Source organism: Bos taurus, chromosome 16 (genome assembly GCF_002263795.3).
Source record: "Bos taurus isolate L1 Dominette 01449 registration number 42190680 breed Hereford chromosome 16, ARS-UCD2.0, whole genome shotgun sequence".
In the NCBI taxonomy this organism is placed as follows: Eukaryota; Metazoa; Chordata; class Mammalia; order Artiodactyla; family Bovidae; genus Bos; species Bos taurus.
The window spans coordinates 12423394-12437699 of record NC_037343.1 but is presented as its reverse complement, the minus strand read 5'-3'; the positions used below and the strand labels follow the sequence as shown (position 1 = coordinate 12437699).

Genomic DNA, 14306 nt, shown 5'->3' with positions numbered 1-14306 from the left:
CCCAAGGGGCAGACAGCCAGGATCTCACAGAGGTAGAAAGATAAGGAACAAAATGCCAAGTTGACTGAAATTCTCCAGCTCCAACTTGCAGGCAGCTGCTTCAGAACAGGAATTAGAAGTTTATCACCTTTCGGAGAGACAGCAGAGGAATGACTCAGAGCATTGGTCCTTGCACCCTGACATTCATGTTGTTCACGCTGATTTATTCTTTCAAAAGACTCTACAACCGATGTTAAAAAGTGAGCGCTACTGGGAAAAAACTGTCTGAGTCCTGCCAAAGATGAACTTTTCACACGAGCATGAGCCCCACCAGATTCAGAATATGGATTTTATTGACATGTTTCATGTTCTTCAGAGAGGGCTATGGGGACCTGCAAATATGGAGACACTGTCCAGGAATCCTGCAGTTACTCAGCACGGGGTCCTGCTGAAGCAGCGTCCTGGACTCCCGAGCTGTTGTTATTTCCCTCAGTGTGTGCTGTGAGGGGTCTCTCCTCACCTGGTCGGCAGAGTACAGGGCTTTAGGAACGCCCGTTTAGCCATCTCTGTATTGCTGTCCACTGCAGAAAGCGTTCATCTCTGCCAGCTCATGTGTCCCAACTTCACAGTGACCTGTGAACCAAGCCATGCCAAGAGAAGCAGCAGACTCCTACTCCACATCCCAATCCAGAAGACCTACAGTCTCCCTCGGGATCATGACTTCAAGAGAAAAATGAGATGTGGACATCTCATAATCAGGGTGAGTTTTTTAAAATGCAAATTGGATAACTGCTCTCCAATGGCTGTCTCGTGCTCTGCCATTACCATGGGAAGGAAAGACCAGGCTTTACTGCAGATTACAAGACAAAGACGAGAGATTCAATGGGCAGAGCCAAGCACTGAGCTGCATAAACCTTTATCTGTTGCCCTCCTACCTGAGCTCAAGACTCGTGAGAAACACAGCCAAGACCTGCAGAGCCACCCAGCTTCACCGAGCCCAGACTGATGCATCTCCAGCCCAGTCAGCTGAGATCCCCAGCCAGAGCCAGCTAACTCCCCACCATCTTGCAGACTCATTGTCAAGAAGACTAAGCTGTTAAGTGAGCCAGACAAACTGGGTGCCCCACTGCCTACGGGCCAGCCCCTGTGAGGAAAAGCTGCAGCAACATCCAACAGCTCCAGAGACGATTCTGAACAGAAGCACCCTGAAGGGCTTCTGTATCACACACATTTTGCCACATGCAAGAAGAGCTTGGAAAAACAACGTTTTCTTTGCTCATACCTGGATTGCACATTTTTGAGGGCTGAACACTTTTTTAAATTCCAATGATTTATTTCTTATTTTTCAAAGGTGAAATTGGTAAAGCTTAAGCCTTTGCAGTATCCTCCATAATCTGTCCCCCATCCTCTCCCACATACATTCCAGGCTATCCAGACACAGAGAGGCTCTGAGAACAGGAAGGTTTCTGTGACATGTGTGAGTAAAATAAGACCTCCGGGAACACAGAATGAAAAACCAATCAAGAGGAAAAGGAGCATTAGCCTATAATTTATTATATTTGTGCCCCTCTGCCACCTGCACTGAGGTCTACCCTACTTACCAGGCATGGGCTGGTTCATGAAGATGCTCACTAGTGTTGTTTGGTCCATGAAGCCATCTGCGTCCTGGCAACCTGCATTGGTTCAGAACAGCTGAGGCGGTCCTTGGGGGCCTGCTCATGACCATGCTGCTCTGTGTGGCCCTGGTTCTGCATATGCTGTACCAGCCAGTGGTCACTCTCCTAAAGAACATTAAAACAGAGCCAGAGCCCATGGATTACTGTGGGAGATGGTGTTATTTACAGTCATAGTCAGATTTCTAATAATTAAAAGCCTTCTTCACACAATACAGAGAGCTAGCTATTGAAGTTTCTGCCCTTCTGGAGGAAAGACATAAAAAATGTGGCAAGTTCAACCTAATTTTTACAGGATCTTAATCAACTTTAATAGAAGCCAGACTCAAGAGGAAACTACTAAACAGTAAAACTGGAAGCCATAAATAAAGACCCACTTCCTTGGGGGCTCATATGGTAAAGAATCTGCCTGCAATGTGGGAGACCCAGATTCAATCCCAGGGTCAGGAAGATACCCTAGAGAAGGGAATGGCAACCCACTCAGTATTCCTGCCTGGAGAATAAAGAGCTGGAAATCTTCAATTCCTTGCTTGGAATTAAAATATAGGCCTTTACAAAAGGACTTAGCAAAGAGAAATCTAAATGTTTGGAACAAGAGGACATTACAAGAAATATTAAGTCTTTGAAAGATTCACTGAAACCCATCCAATTCAAGTAACTACAAGCAAACAGCCATTAAAGTACACCAGAAAAGCAAAGAACAACTTCAGACAGCACTAGAAAGATGCTTCAGACGAAAACTCCCATCTTTGGGTAAGTATAAACTGATTTCACAAGAAGCTAAAGAACAGAGAGGAAAAGTGAGCCAATTTATTTATCAGCAAAAAAAGTTTTAAAAAAGAGAAAACTCTACTGCATCTGGAACAAGTTCTAAATGATTATGAAAGGCAGATTATTACTCAAGATGAGAGATCAGTCTGCAGCTCATGAAGAAGGCAACGTGGATGTGGAGCCTTGAAACCAGGTACAGACACACATGGGAAAATAAAACTTCCAATAAGATGAACTCAAAGCAGTTTTGATGAAACTGACTCACTCTGCTTGGTTAAATACAACTGATCTAGGCTTGGGGAAGCCAGGGGACTATGTTCACTTATGCTGGGTTTATTTTAAAATTCATTTAAAAACTCTTATTAAAGATTATGAAACTAAATGCACACTGCATTAACTGAAAGAAGAAAATAACTGAAGCACTGCAAGTCTATTAAGTCTCCAAAGAAGAAAGCCTCACAATGATCAGAAAAGGAGGGCAGGTGTGTGGTGGGGGGGGCGGGGGGGGGGCGGTATGGGGGGTAAGGAATGTACTTAGAAAGGAACAGGCAGAACCACTAGAGACAACTTAACATACTTCCTATACTGCACTGAGAAAAAGAAATGAATTTTCACCAAACATCTAATGCAGGGAGATTTCACCCTGTGAAGATAGTGGAGAATTCTTTCAAAATATCAATATATAGAAATGTTAGCATGTGGAAGAGCTAGACATTTTCAAACCATTTTTTTCAGGAAAAACTTAAAACATTTCTAAAAGTAACCTTACGTCCCTGATATTCCCTATGGGGCATCTGGAAGAGTAAAAGGGGCTACCAGGGCACCCAGTGGATGAACAGACCCCCCTCCCTCAGAAAGCGGCAGTATCTGGTAGTGACGGCCCAGAGGCCAGGGGCCAGCACCTGGCGGAGAGCAGATGCAGCCTCCCCAGGTCAGCACCACGGACAGAAGAACCCTCCACTGGCCACCCTCATCCTTAATACGGTGCATCCTCCGCAGAAGCAAGACAGAGCTTGTCCTGGTGTTCCTTGGACTGGCAGACACACTCAGGGCCTTCTGATTCAACCTTTCTACCTGGATGGAGACCAGGGTTCAATCCCTGGGTTGGGAAGATGTCTGAAGAGGGGAATGGCAATCCTCTCCAGTATTCTTGCCTGGAGAATTCCATGGACAGAGAAGTCTGGCAGGCTACAGTTCATGGCATTGCAAAGAGTTGGACATGACTGAGCAACTCACACACACACACACACACACACACACACGGTTGGAAGACCCGCCACCTTAGGGGCAGCAGCAGTAAATAATGGGCGCTAGGAAAGCAACAACAAAAAGCAAAAAACTCACATGGAAGAAAGCAGTCCTGCGGTAAAGTTTTGCTGAACACCAGGCCTGTGCATTTTTATCAACCAGACACTCAGGGAATTCCCCCCAATTTTTTTTTTTTCAGTTCCTCACAAAGGAAAGCTTATATAATTACTTCCACCTTGAAGATTTGAAGCCTAGGCACAAGAAGGCTAAGCAATTTCTCTGGGGTCCCAGCTAAAATAATGCCAGGAACTAGGAACTAAAAGCGAGTATCCCAATTAAGGACAAACCCTCCAACTGTCCCGCTCTCCTAAGGATAATTTATGAAAATAAAGACAAAATTATTTTGTCTTTGCAAGCTAAGGATGCTAGCTCAGCATTCAGGACTCAAATATTCATAACATGGCAGTTGGATCAGGCCCACGGGGATACCTTGAAAGTGCTATTATTTTACCAATTAATTTGGTTAAGATTTTGGAATTTTTTCTTTGTTAAAAAAAAAAAAAACATGTTTGGGAGAGAAAATTCACAAAGTTTTAGAGTTTTGTGAAGTAGTCCATGAATCAAAGATCTTTAAAAATCAGTGTCTGAAATGGAGTAATACTCTCTTCATAGGAACAGTTAGTCAACTGGAAATACCAATGCAAATGGATTCCTCATTTATTAGATGAAAAGCAGTCTTTCTTCAAACTTAAAAAAAAAAAGATTCTCTGTGACTAATAGCATATAGAACTTTGAAATCTTGTATATTATGATGCCACTATCTCAGGATTTCAAAACAGTAATCAATAGACACTTGGCATTTTAATGATTTGACAGAATTCTGTGCACAGAAATTAAAATCCCAGGAGAACAAGTGTCAGCAAAGAAATTTCTAGCCTGAGGGACAAAATGCCATCTATGTGACTTACTTCTAATTGACTACTCTCCCCTGAGATTGTGTGTAGTCCTGGGTCACTGGAACAGAGCAGCAACAGGCAGATATTGGAAATAATCCCCAAACCTAGACTTCACACTCAGTGTCCTTTAACTACAGGAACCTACCAGACATATTTCAATACATTGATACATTTAGGATTTTTTATTTGGGAAGAAAAAAATGTGATGCTCCTGTTGTTGATTTCCAAAGAGAATCCAATGCTTTGGATTGGGTAAGGGAGAATTATTAAATTTAAGTAGGCCGTGCCTGCATTTGGAGTATGACAGACCTCATACTATGCGTGAATTCAAGGCAGAGCTATGGAAATGCTCTTGTTGGGATTATCAATGCAAGGACTAAGTAAAATCATTAACTCCTCTATAATACATGTCAAGTATTTGGTTGAAACTCTTGATTCATCCCAGACAAAAACACTGACTTTCTCTCTTTTCAGCTCCTGGGTATGCAAATTACATTCTAAGAAAGAGAGCAATTATGAGTTTTTTAAATGTCAGATATTAGGAATGAAGAGTAGAGTACAGAATCCTGTTGGGTCATAAGTTCATTCATTGTGGGGTCATATGTTCAGTCTGTTTAAAGAATATTTCACCAATTAAGGTTAAATAATACCCAAAAGGTGGGGGAGGACAAAGACAGAAATGTCAAGACAGGTGTCACACTTCCTCAAATACCTCAACAATTATGATACTAAAAGTTTCCAATTACTCATCATACCCTTTGCCAAATAGTGCTTAATTTCCTAATTTTTCCCCCTTTTTTTAAACTTCTCACCAATTTAAAAATTCATGACATATACAACAGGTTTGCAACTTTTACAAATTTAGAAACTGAGATATCTTACTGACCAAAAAAAGTAAAGCACAGGAATACACAGAATGATTCTCTGGTGTCTTTTAAAGTATATATCTTGCTTCCTAAATTTCTAAAGCTTAAGTATGAAAGTTATCATGTATAAATATTTTTAGATAATAATAATAGTTTTTATTAATAATGGCATACAGTCAGAAGAGAAGAGTGTATGTGGCAGAGGACACTTTTGCTTTTCATTATTCTCCCTTTCGTGTTACTAGAAACTAGTCTTTTTTGTTTGCCCTCCTCAGTAACTTAAATTTTTTTGGCTACAGAAGTTCCAGAACCACCCTGCAAGCTTCCACCACCAATGTGCTCAGCAGACAGCCTCTCCAGTAGAGGGCACGGTAGAGCTGACAGGAAAAGGTATGTCCAGCTCATCAGGTCACTCTCTAGCTGCGGTTTTGCTGTGCAGTATTTACATCCTATTGCAGTGTTTCTTCTTCCACCACAGAATGGAAAATATGTGTCATCTTAATAGTAAGCAATTCCATTTACCTAAAAGCCAGCTGCAACCAAAAAAAACAAAGGGAAGTCATTAAAGACTGTAGCTTTCATTTTAAATGTACTGGTCTGCCTACCTTAATACCAGCTGTCAATCGGAAATGGTTTGCAAAAAAAGCAAATAGCTACATTAAACACTTACAAGAAACATCTAGAATGGTCTATATTTCAAGCAGTTACTTACATGGATACATATACATTTATGGTCGTGAACTTTTCTGACGAGGATCTCTGAAAAGTTCAAATACCAGTTTACTTAATTTTTTTATTTGGTTTTTTACCCAGAGAACATTATCTATCATGAGTCCGATAGTCTACAAAGCTGTGACATTATCTTTAATTTTAACAGTGCTTAACATTTATAAGTTAACTCTGAATTAATCTTTTAATGATTTTTCTACCTGGAATAACTATGCTTCAGATATTTCCTTTTCCCCACATATGCAAATTAAGAAAGACAAACATTTGTATAGTACTTTAAAATTTATAAAGGCCTTTCATGAGAGATTCACATAATATCCAATGAGGTTGATGAGAAAAACACATTACTCTTACTAGAGATGAGATACTGGTGCTTGGGAGGTGGGATGGGACTGTCCCAATAGTTACTTAGTATTTACTGGTGAAGCCAAGACTCTACCTAGGTATCCTGACACAAGACTGGCTCTCCTTGCTGCCTCTTAGTCAGAACTCCTGTTTTTTCCACTATGAGTGAATTCTACCATCTAAAATTCTAAGTGAAAAATATATTGAGGTTTATACTAGCAAGAAAAGCAAATGTTTACATATTACACATATTTAACAAATAAGTACTTAAACATAGGAAGGTGAAAATAGTTGTAGGAAATATCATGTAAAGTTCTTTTAGAGATCAAGAGCATATACTTGAGAAAAATTATATTCTTACATTTCACAAACTTGCTTTCAAATATTTATTACTGAAATCTAAATGATTTTTCCTTTCCGTTACTGAGTACACAACTGTTCTCTTTAATAATAACTGTAGGTTTTACTCCCCAAGTCAAACTTGGAGCTCCAACTACTGGCAGCTCATCATAAGAATATGGTAAATTAGTTCCAATTTTCTTTTAACAGCTCTAATACAAAGTAAAGAACATGCATGCTGCCTGTATTAAAAAAATAGAGACATCGCTTTGCTGACAAAGGTCCCTATAGCCAAAGCTATGATTTTTCCAATAGTCATGTATGAATGTGAGAGTTAGACCATAATGGCTGAGCACCGAAGAATTGCTGCTTTCAAATTGTTACACTGCAGAAGACTCTTGAGAGTCTCCCAGCAAAGCGATCAAACCAGTCAATCCTTAAGGAAATGAACCCTCAATATTCATTGGAAGGACTGATGCTGAAGCTGAAGCTCCAATACTTTGGCCAGCTGATGCGAGGAGCAGACTGACTGGGAAAGACTCTGATGCTGGGAAAGATTGAGCGCAGGAGGAGAAGAGGGTGACAGAGAATGAGATGATTAGCTGGCATCACCGACTCAATGGACATGACTTTGAGCAAACACCAGGATATAAAGAACAGGGAAGCCTGGCAAGTTGCAGCCCATGGGACTGCAGTCAGAAATGACTTAGGGACAGAACAACAAAAACCTTGCCGTTAATCTGCCTACTATTCCACTGTACAATTCTAATAATGGTATCTGAAATCAAGTCATTTTGGAGTGGCAGTTATCTACTCACCCTTACCAATCAAACCACTTAAATCCTGCTACAGCAAGATGATTTCTGAAGAATCAAGACATTAAGCTTTTTCAAAGAAGCTGTGAACGCCTCCCTCCCTCCACCCCCATCTCTCTTTTTTGCCAATTAAAGTGTTCTCGCAAATTCCAAGCCAACTACGAGTGACTCAGGAGGAAATCCTGCATGCTTGCTCTTTTACACTAAAATGATTCTGGTGCACGATAGCTGCGAGCTCGTGGTGTTTCCCTGTTAAGAAGAGCTGTGATTTCTTTTTCTGTTCTGGAAGGAGAGGCGGCCAAGGACTCCTGAGAAATAAGTCTGCAACCCCACGGACCGACCCAGCCACGAGCCTGCTGGTAATCAAAACCGCACGCCCAGTTAAAGCACTTTCTCCTCTTCCTTCCCTGACCAATGTGCATTCCCCCACAATGTGCAAGGCTCCAAGATGCTCGGGCACGCTGCAGAGCAGATCACACCACTGCCCCCCGGGACTGTCACTGTTCCTCCAATTCTGTTTCCTTCCCCAAATTAAAAGGCGTCTCAAAGAACAGGTGAGGGTCAGTTCCCAGATCAAGAAAGGAGGCGCGGAGCGAGGACTTGAGCTCCAAAAACACATCCCCTTTTAAACCTAATTCAAAATAAGGTTACTGTATTCAGCTTCCCAATAAACAACCTTTACCTGCTGGGAATCACGGCTCCCTTTTGGGGTCAGGAGCTCTGGAGCGCGGGGGAGGGAACGAGACAGGGAAAAGGCGGGGAGCGAGCGCCCCCGCCGTGCCTGCAGCCAACCTGGCTCCCTGCCCGCCACGGCCCTGCGACCCCAAGGCCGGCCGCCACGACTGGGCAAAGGTCGCCTGCGACCGTTCAAAAGGGAATTTTCTCTGACCCCCACACCAGCGGGCGTCCGGCCCGACTGCGCACGACGCCCGGGCAGCGGACGTCAGCGGGACCCGGGTTTCCAGACCCTTCTGCGGCGCCCGTGACAGCGCGGCCCGTGGCCGCCGTCGGCCAATCGGCGCCCGCCGGGGGCGGGACCGGCGCCGTGAGACCCCGCCTCCGCGCCGCCGCCTATTATATAAATACGGGTGCCGGCAGCCCGGCCCCCCCAGAACAGCATTCTCAGCGGGAGGGAGATAATGCAAAGTGCTCTGTTCCTGGCTGTCCAGCACGAGTGCGGACCCATGGACAAAGGCGCTGGCACCGGCCCCAAGAACGAGGAGAAGCGAGAGAAGATGAAGCGAACCCTGTGAGTGCGGCTTTCTTCCTCCCTGACTGGCCGCCCCTACGGACCCAGTTGTCCCGGGCGGCTGCAAATGCGGTACACTCGCGCTGGGCTTTGGCATGGGAACTGGGTAGCCTGCCTGCATCTCTGCAGGAAAAAAAGAAAAATGTGTGTGTGTGTGTGTAGAAGGTTAATTTGTTAAGTTACGTTTAAACCTGTGTGGTGTAGGTATTTATTGAAGGACTCGGGTAGAGTTTAGAAACTGCAGAAAATTCTTGATGCAGGGGCGGAGATAGATGCGGGTTGGCTTTTTGTCTCCCTGCATCGAAAATGACTTCGGAGAATCCTGCGGCCACGCGCCCCCGGCCTTTACAGTGAGAGGCACTGTAAATTCTGATCTGCTTACACGACTGCTGGGATGGAGATATTTTTGCTGATTCTAAATATACTTTTAATTTTTTTTAATTGAACAGCAAGTCTCACCCACTCAAGAGTGTGGAACAAATAATTGTTCTGCATCACCTTCTTAAAATGAGTGCTGGAGTTGGGAGAGGGGGCGGTCAATCTCGCGCACACACACCTCATTGTGCACAGCTTCTCGGGTGGTCCCGAGCCTCCTGCTCTGAGAGTAGAAGGGAGACGAGCATGGGCTGGCTCAGGGCAGGTCCACTGTGGGCTTCCTCAAGTGTGAAATGTCTCAGAATTGTAATTAACCGTTGCAGAAAAACTGGCTGCCTTTTGTGGGCCATAAATAGCATCTACCTTTGAACTATGCAAACTAAATTCATTAAAATACCCTATAATTGTAGGCCGTCTTATCCTTACTTATAAAACTAATAATTATGTTCAGATGAGTGGATGAAACTGGTGTGTTGAGTACTTAGGTGCTGGATTAAAGGAGTAAGACTGACTGGAGAAGTTGTTTTGTCTTATTTGGCTTGTCTGTAGCTATTGGGGGCGACTTTATTTGGTAAAAATGCCTTCAGCTGCAATGGCAGTTTCAAGTGTTGCCGCTAAGTGAGTATCTTTTTTTTTTCTTCTGTAGATTAAAAGATTGGAAGAGCCGTTTGAGCTACTTCTTGCAAAATTCCTCCTCTCCTGGGAAGCCCAAAACTGGCAAGAAAAGCAAACAGCAAACCTTCATCAAGTAAGTTGAAAATCTTGTACTTGCCAATATGCGCAGCTCACTGCTGAGCTGAAGAGGGAACCTCTGGCTATCAGGAGCTGATGTGCAGACCTTCTTTTGCAGGCCTTCTCCTGAGGAAGCCCAGCTGTGGTCAGAAGCATTTGATGAGCTGCTAGCCAGTAAATGTAAGTTAACCTCTTGAATTTGATCCATTTCAAGTATCAGGAGAGGATGGTATGGTTGTGTTCACACAGCAAGAGCAGCTTGCCCAAGGAGAGTTTGACTTTACAATCCCTGTACCATGGGGCCTATTTTTCTCCTTTATTTCCCAGTGATTAACCAGGGAAATGCATGGCTTTTTCACAATAGGTGGGGAGTGGGGGGAAATAGCCCCAGATTGTAATGGCAGTTGCTGTCTGTTAAGGTTAAGTCAGCTTTTCCATTGCAAACAATGTTTTCAAGAGGCTTCATTCCCAAAGAACTTAGGGCTCCCCTATCAGTTGTGTTAACAGCAAAGCTAAGTGTTTATATTTTTGTAGTAGTGTGCCAACTTACACATTTTGCTGACTGGCGTCTTAGTCTTTAAAGAGCTAAATTTTGACGATTACAGGTTTGAGTAAACTCAAGAAAATTGCTTCCATCTGGCAAATAATGAAATATGGGGCCAGGAGAGTGGGAGTTCTAGGAAAACACATAAGGGATTATTTGGACACTCAGTGCAATTTCTGCATGCTTTCTTCCTTCCCTCCCCCAGATGGTCTTGCTGCATTCAGGGCTTTTTTAAAATCTGAATTCTGTGAAGAAAATATTGAATTCTGGCTGGCCTGTGAAGACTTCAAAAAAACCAAGTCACCCCAAAAGCTGTCCTCAAAAGCAAAGAAAATATATACTGACTTCATAGAAAAAGAAGCTCCAAAAGAGGTAATGGGGGAAAAAAGTTCTTTGTTTCAGCATATTTTAAACATCCTCAGCACCAAAGGGAAAAGAATTTGAAGAGACCTCAAATTAAAGGGGGGTGGGTGAGTAGGCTGTTTTTCCCCTACTTCTGGCTCTTAGTGAGGTTAATTACATTTCTTCACTGACTTAGCTGGCGACACTGGCCACACATTATAGTTTGGGTGTTTTTTTGTTTGTTTGTTTTCAAACACTACATATATTTCAATTTCTAACTCTTAATATGGAATAAAACTTTGTTTTATTTCAGATCAACATAGACTTTCAAACCAAAACTCTGATTGCCCAAAACATACAGGAGGCTACCAGTGGCTGCTTCACAACTGCCCAGAAAAGGGTGTACAGCTTGATGGAGAACAACTCTTATCCGCGTTTCTTGGAGTCAGAATTCTACCAGGACTTGTGTAAAAAGCCGCAGATCACCACAGAACCCCATGCCACATGAGATGAAAGCGGGAGCCCAGAAATGGGGGACTTTTCATTTTTTTCCTAAGGGGAAAGGCTGTCACCTGCCGAAAAGACTGACCTTGAATTCAGCCTGGGTGTTCAGGAAACATCACTCAGAACTATTGATTCAGAGCTGGGTAGTGAATCAGGAAGCCGGTCGCCACGTAGGAGAAGCTGGTACTGGGGCAGCTTCCCTAACTGATGGAGCACAGAGAGAGAGTGTGGTTTAAATGTGGTGTGTCTCAAGCTGGAGAAGCGGGAGCTTAAGACTGAAAGATAACAATGTAACACTATTGGTCCAGAAGCATTTACAATCAATAGGTCTGGGATTATGTGGCCTCAGCTAGCTGGCTGTACATCTTTCCCTAAATCAGTCCTTGTTACCACATAGTGGTTTAGATGTAGCTTCTTTAGTTCTAGGTAATATATGTTTACTATGTGCAAGGGTACTGAAGTTCCTATGTCTACAGATCATCAGTACTGTTGTCTCACATAACTCTAAAACTGAAATGATTGTGTTTGAACTGTCAATTGGTGTTTGTACTAGAATGAGTGCTTTTGTGTAGAAAATGACAATGTCCATTATGAGTGCCAAAACTGTCCTGATGGCAGCTAAACTTTGAAGTGGTCTTTGAATACTTTTAATAAATTTATTTTGATAAATAATGTTATTGAATATTTGGTCCAGATGTGTGTTGGGATGTTTTTTCATAATTCGGCAGAAACAAGTATCTCCTCTAGGAGAGAAGAGATACCAGTTGATGGGCCTGTTCTGTCACAATTGACTGTCCTTAGAATTGAGAAATCACAGCTGCTGGGAAGATGCTGCTCCCATCTCTACTGCTTTGGTAGGTCACACGGAGGTCACACCATCACCCTGGGATCAACCTTCTTATAGTCTTGTAAAAATCAAGCTTGTTGAAAATATAAGAACATTGCTTTAAATCCCTTCATGAGTATAGAACAGCTAAATATGAGAAGTAAACTGATGTAACAGAGACAAAACACCAAAATTTTTCACATAACTAAGCACTCAAATAATGCCAAATAAAGACGAAAGTTGTTGTCAGTCAGTGTTGTCTGACTCTTTGCGACCCCATGGACTGCAGCACGCCAGGCTTCCCTGTGCTTCACCATCTCCCAGAGCTTGCTCAGACTCATGTCCATCAAGTCGGTGATGCCATCCAACCTAAGACGAAAGTAGGCCTGCCTTTTTATTTCCCTTGCTTCCAAGTTCTCCCCACAGGGTCTATACAAGAGCTTCCAGGATCCATACCTGAAACTGTTCACTTCCATGATGAGTCAGTACAAAGTCAGAATTTCCCTGATTCACCTGCCTTCATTTGGCCAGTAAAGACTCTGGCTATGTTATTGCAGCTAATAATGAAGGCGGGAAACGCGCTTTTGTGGCTAGGACTTCATTTAGAAGTATGCTCGCTCTTTCCATGGTTGAGAGGCCGTGAGTCTTATTTTTTCAAAATAAGACTATTTAGAGAGGAGTACTGTTCTCTGGCAGGCTCTGCCTTTTCAACCTTGATGATGGTCTTCATTTTGAAAAGGAGGGCAAACCCTCATCTTGGAAAAACTGAGTCCATGTACTGATTTCTCACACCTCTGTGACCTTAGGAGTCTCCATCTGTACTAGCTCCTCAGGTCACACCTTCCTGTCTGTCTCACTGGTTCCTGTGAGGAGGTAAGAGGCTTTAGAAAGTGTAAAGCATTTTTTTTAAAATACATTTATTCTGATTTCCCAGAAGAAAAATTGACCTCCCATAGTTTATTGTTTTTATTTTGCTTGCACTGATCTTCACCTTCATCAGCCTTACCAGAAGCAATAGGCACTGTATCCATAAGAGACAAACTGGTCCACTCCTGTGTCACCAGCAACCAGATGCATAACAGGTGCTCCGTAAATAGTGATAGAATAAAAATTCTGAGGCTCACTGAAAGAGAGATGTCTTTGGAGAATAAATAAGTCAGGTCTGCACAAGCCCTAATTTGGAAATGTCTTGGCCAGCGGAGAAACCCAGGAGTCATACCATGTATCCAGTTTGTCACCAAGTGCTGTTTTACTCCAAGTCTCTCTCCAGCCTGCTTTCTGTTGTCAATCGGATTTCAGAAACCACCATCCGCTCAGGCAACTGCACTGGCCTCAAATCATCTGCCCTCACTTTTTCCCTCCTCCAGTGTGTTCCTTGCTATGAACGCTAGGGATCCTCTCAACACAGAAACCTGATCTTATCTCCCGCTGTTTATAAACCCTTGACAGTTTTCCCAAACAATCAGGACAAAGGCATCCCTAAAATGGTCTAACACCTGCGTGGGCTTGACCCCGTCTTCCACTCCATCCTGTCTCCACCACAAGTCCCCCAGCTCTCTCTGCAAGCCTCACCAACCTACTTCCACTCCCCCATGGCTGCCAGGCCCACTGCTCCCACAGGGCCTCTGCCCATCATAGGCCTGCTGCGTGGAATGCAATTTTAGCTCTTCCTCATCATTTACAGATCAGTGCAATTGTCACCTCCTCAGGGAAGCCTTCCCTGACCTCCTTACCTGGGTCAGATCCCCTCTCGCGTTTCCCTAGTGGCTCAGATGGTAAAGAATCTGCCTGCAGTGCGGGAAACCTGGGTTCGATCCCTGGGTTGGGAAGACCCCCTGGAGGAGGACATGGTAACCCACTCCAGTATTCTTGCCTGGAGAAGCCTGGTGGCTATAGTCCATGGGGTCGACGTGACTGAGTGACTAAGCACATCATTTACAGATCAGTGCAGTTGTCATGTTCTCAGGGAAACCTTCCCTGACCTCCTTACCTGGGTCAGATCCCCTTTTAGAC

The 14306-nt window shown here is 43.4% G+C and overlaps 1 protein-coding gene across 2 annotated transcripts; it reads left to right on the top strand.

The window, feature by feature from the left end:
- Window positions 1–8831: 8831 nt before the first annotated feature.
- Window positions 8832–12149, top strand: RGS2 (regulator of G protein signaling 2). Of its 2 annotated transcripts, none has more exons than XM_003587052.6 (5): window positions 8832–8970; window positions 9992–10093; window positions 10196–10257; window positions 10827–10993; window positions 11277–12149. In XM_003587052.6, exons 1-5 carry the CDS (start codon window positions 8861–8863, stop codon window positions 11469–11471), a joined length of 636 nt encoding a protein of 211 aa, XP_003587100.1. In that variant the 5' UTR covers window positions 8832–8860; the 3' UTR covers window positions 11472–12149. The 2 variants fall into 2 exon arrangements, with proteins under 2 accessions (XP_003587100.1, XP_059731641.1); XM_059875658.1 differs by lacking the exon at window positions 8832–8970 and adding an exon at window positions 9023–9042.
- Window positions 12150–14306: the final 2157 nt, after the last annotated feature.

Coding starts and splice junctions, on each gene's coding strand:
- RGS2 (XM_003587052.6), top strand. CDS start 8,861: ATGCAAAGTGCTCTGTTCCTGGCTGTCCAGCACGAGTGCGGACCCATG. Junction 8,971..9,991: donor GAGAAGATGAAGCGAACCCT/GTGAGTGCGGCT, acceptor TTTCTTCTGTAG/ATTAAAAGATTGGAAGAGCC. Junction 10,258..10,826: donor TGAGCTGCTAGCCAGTAAAT/GTAAGTTAACCT, acceptor TCCCTCCCCCAG/ATGGTCTTGCTGCATTCAGG.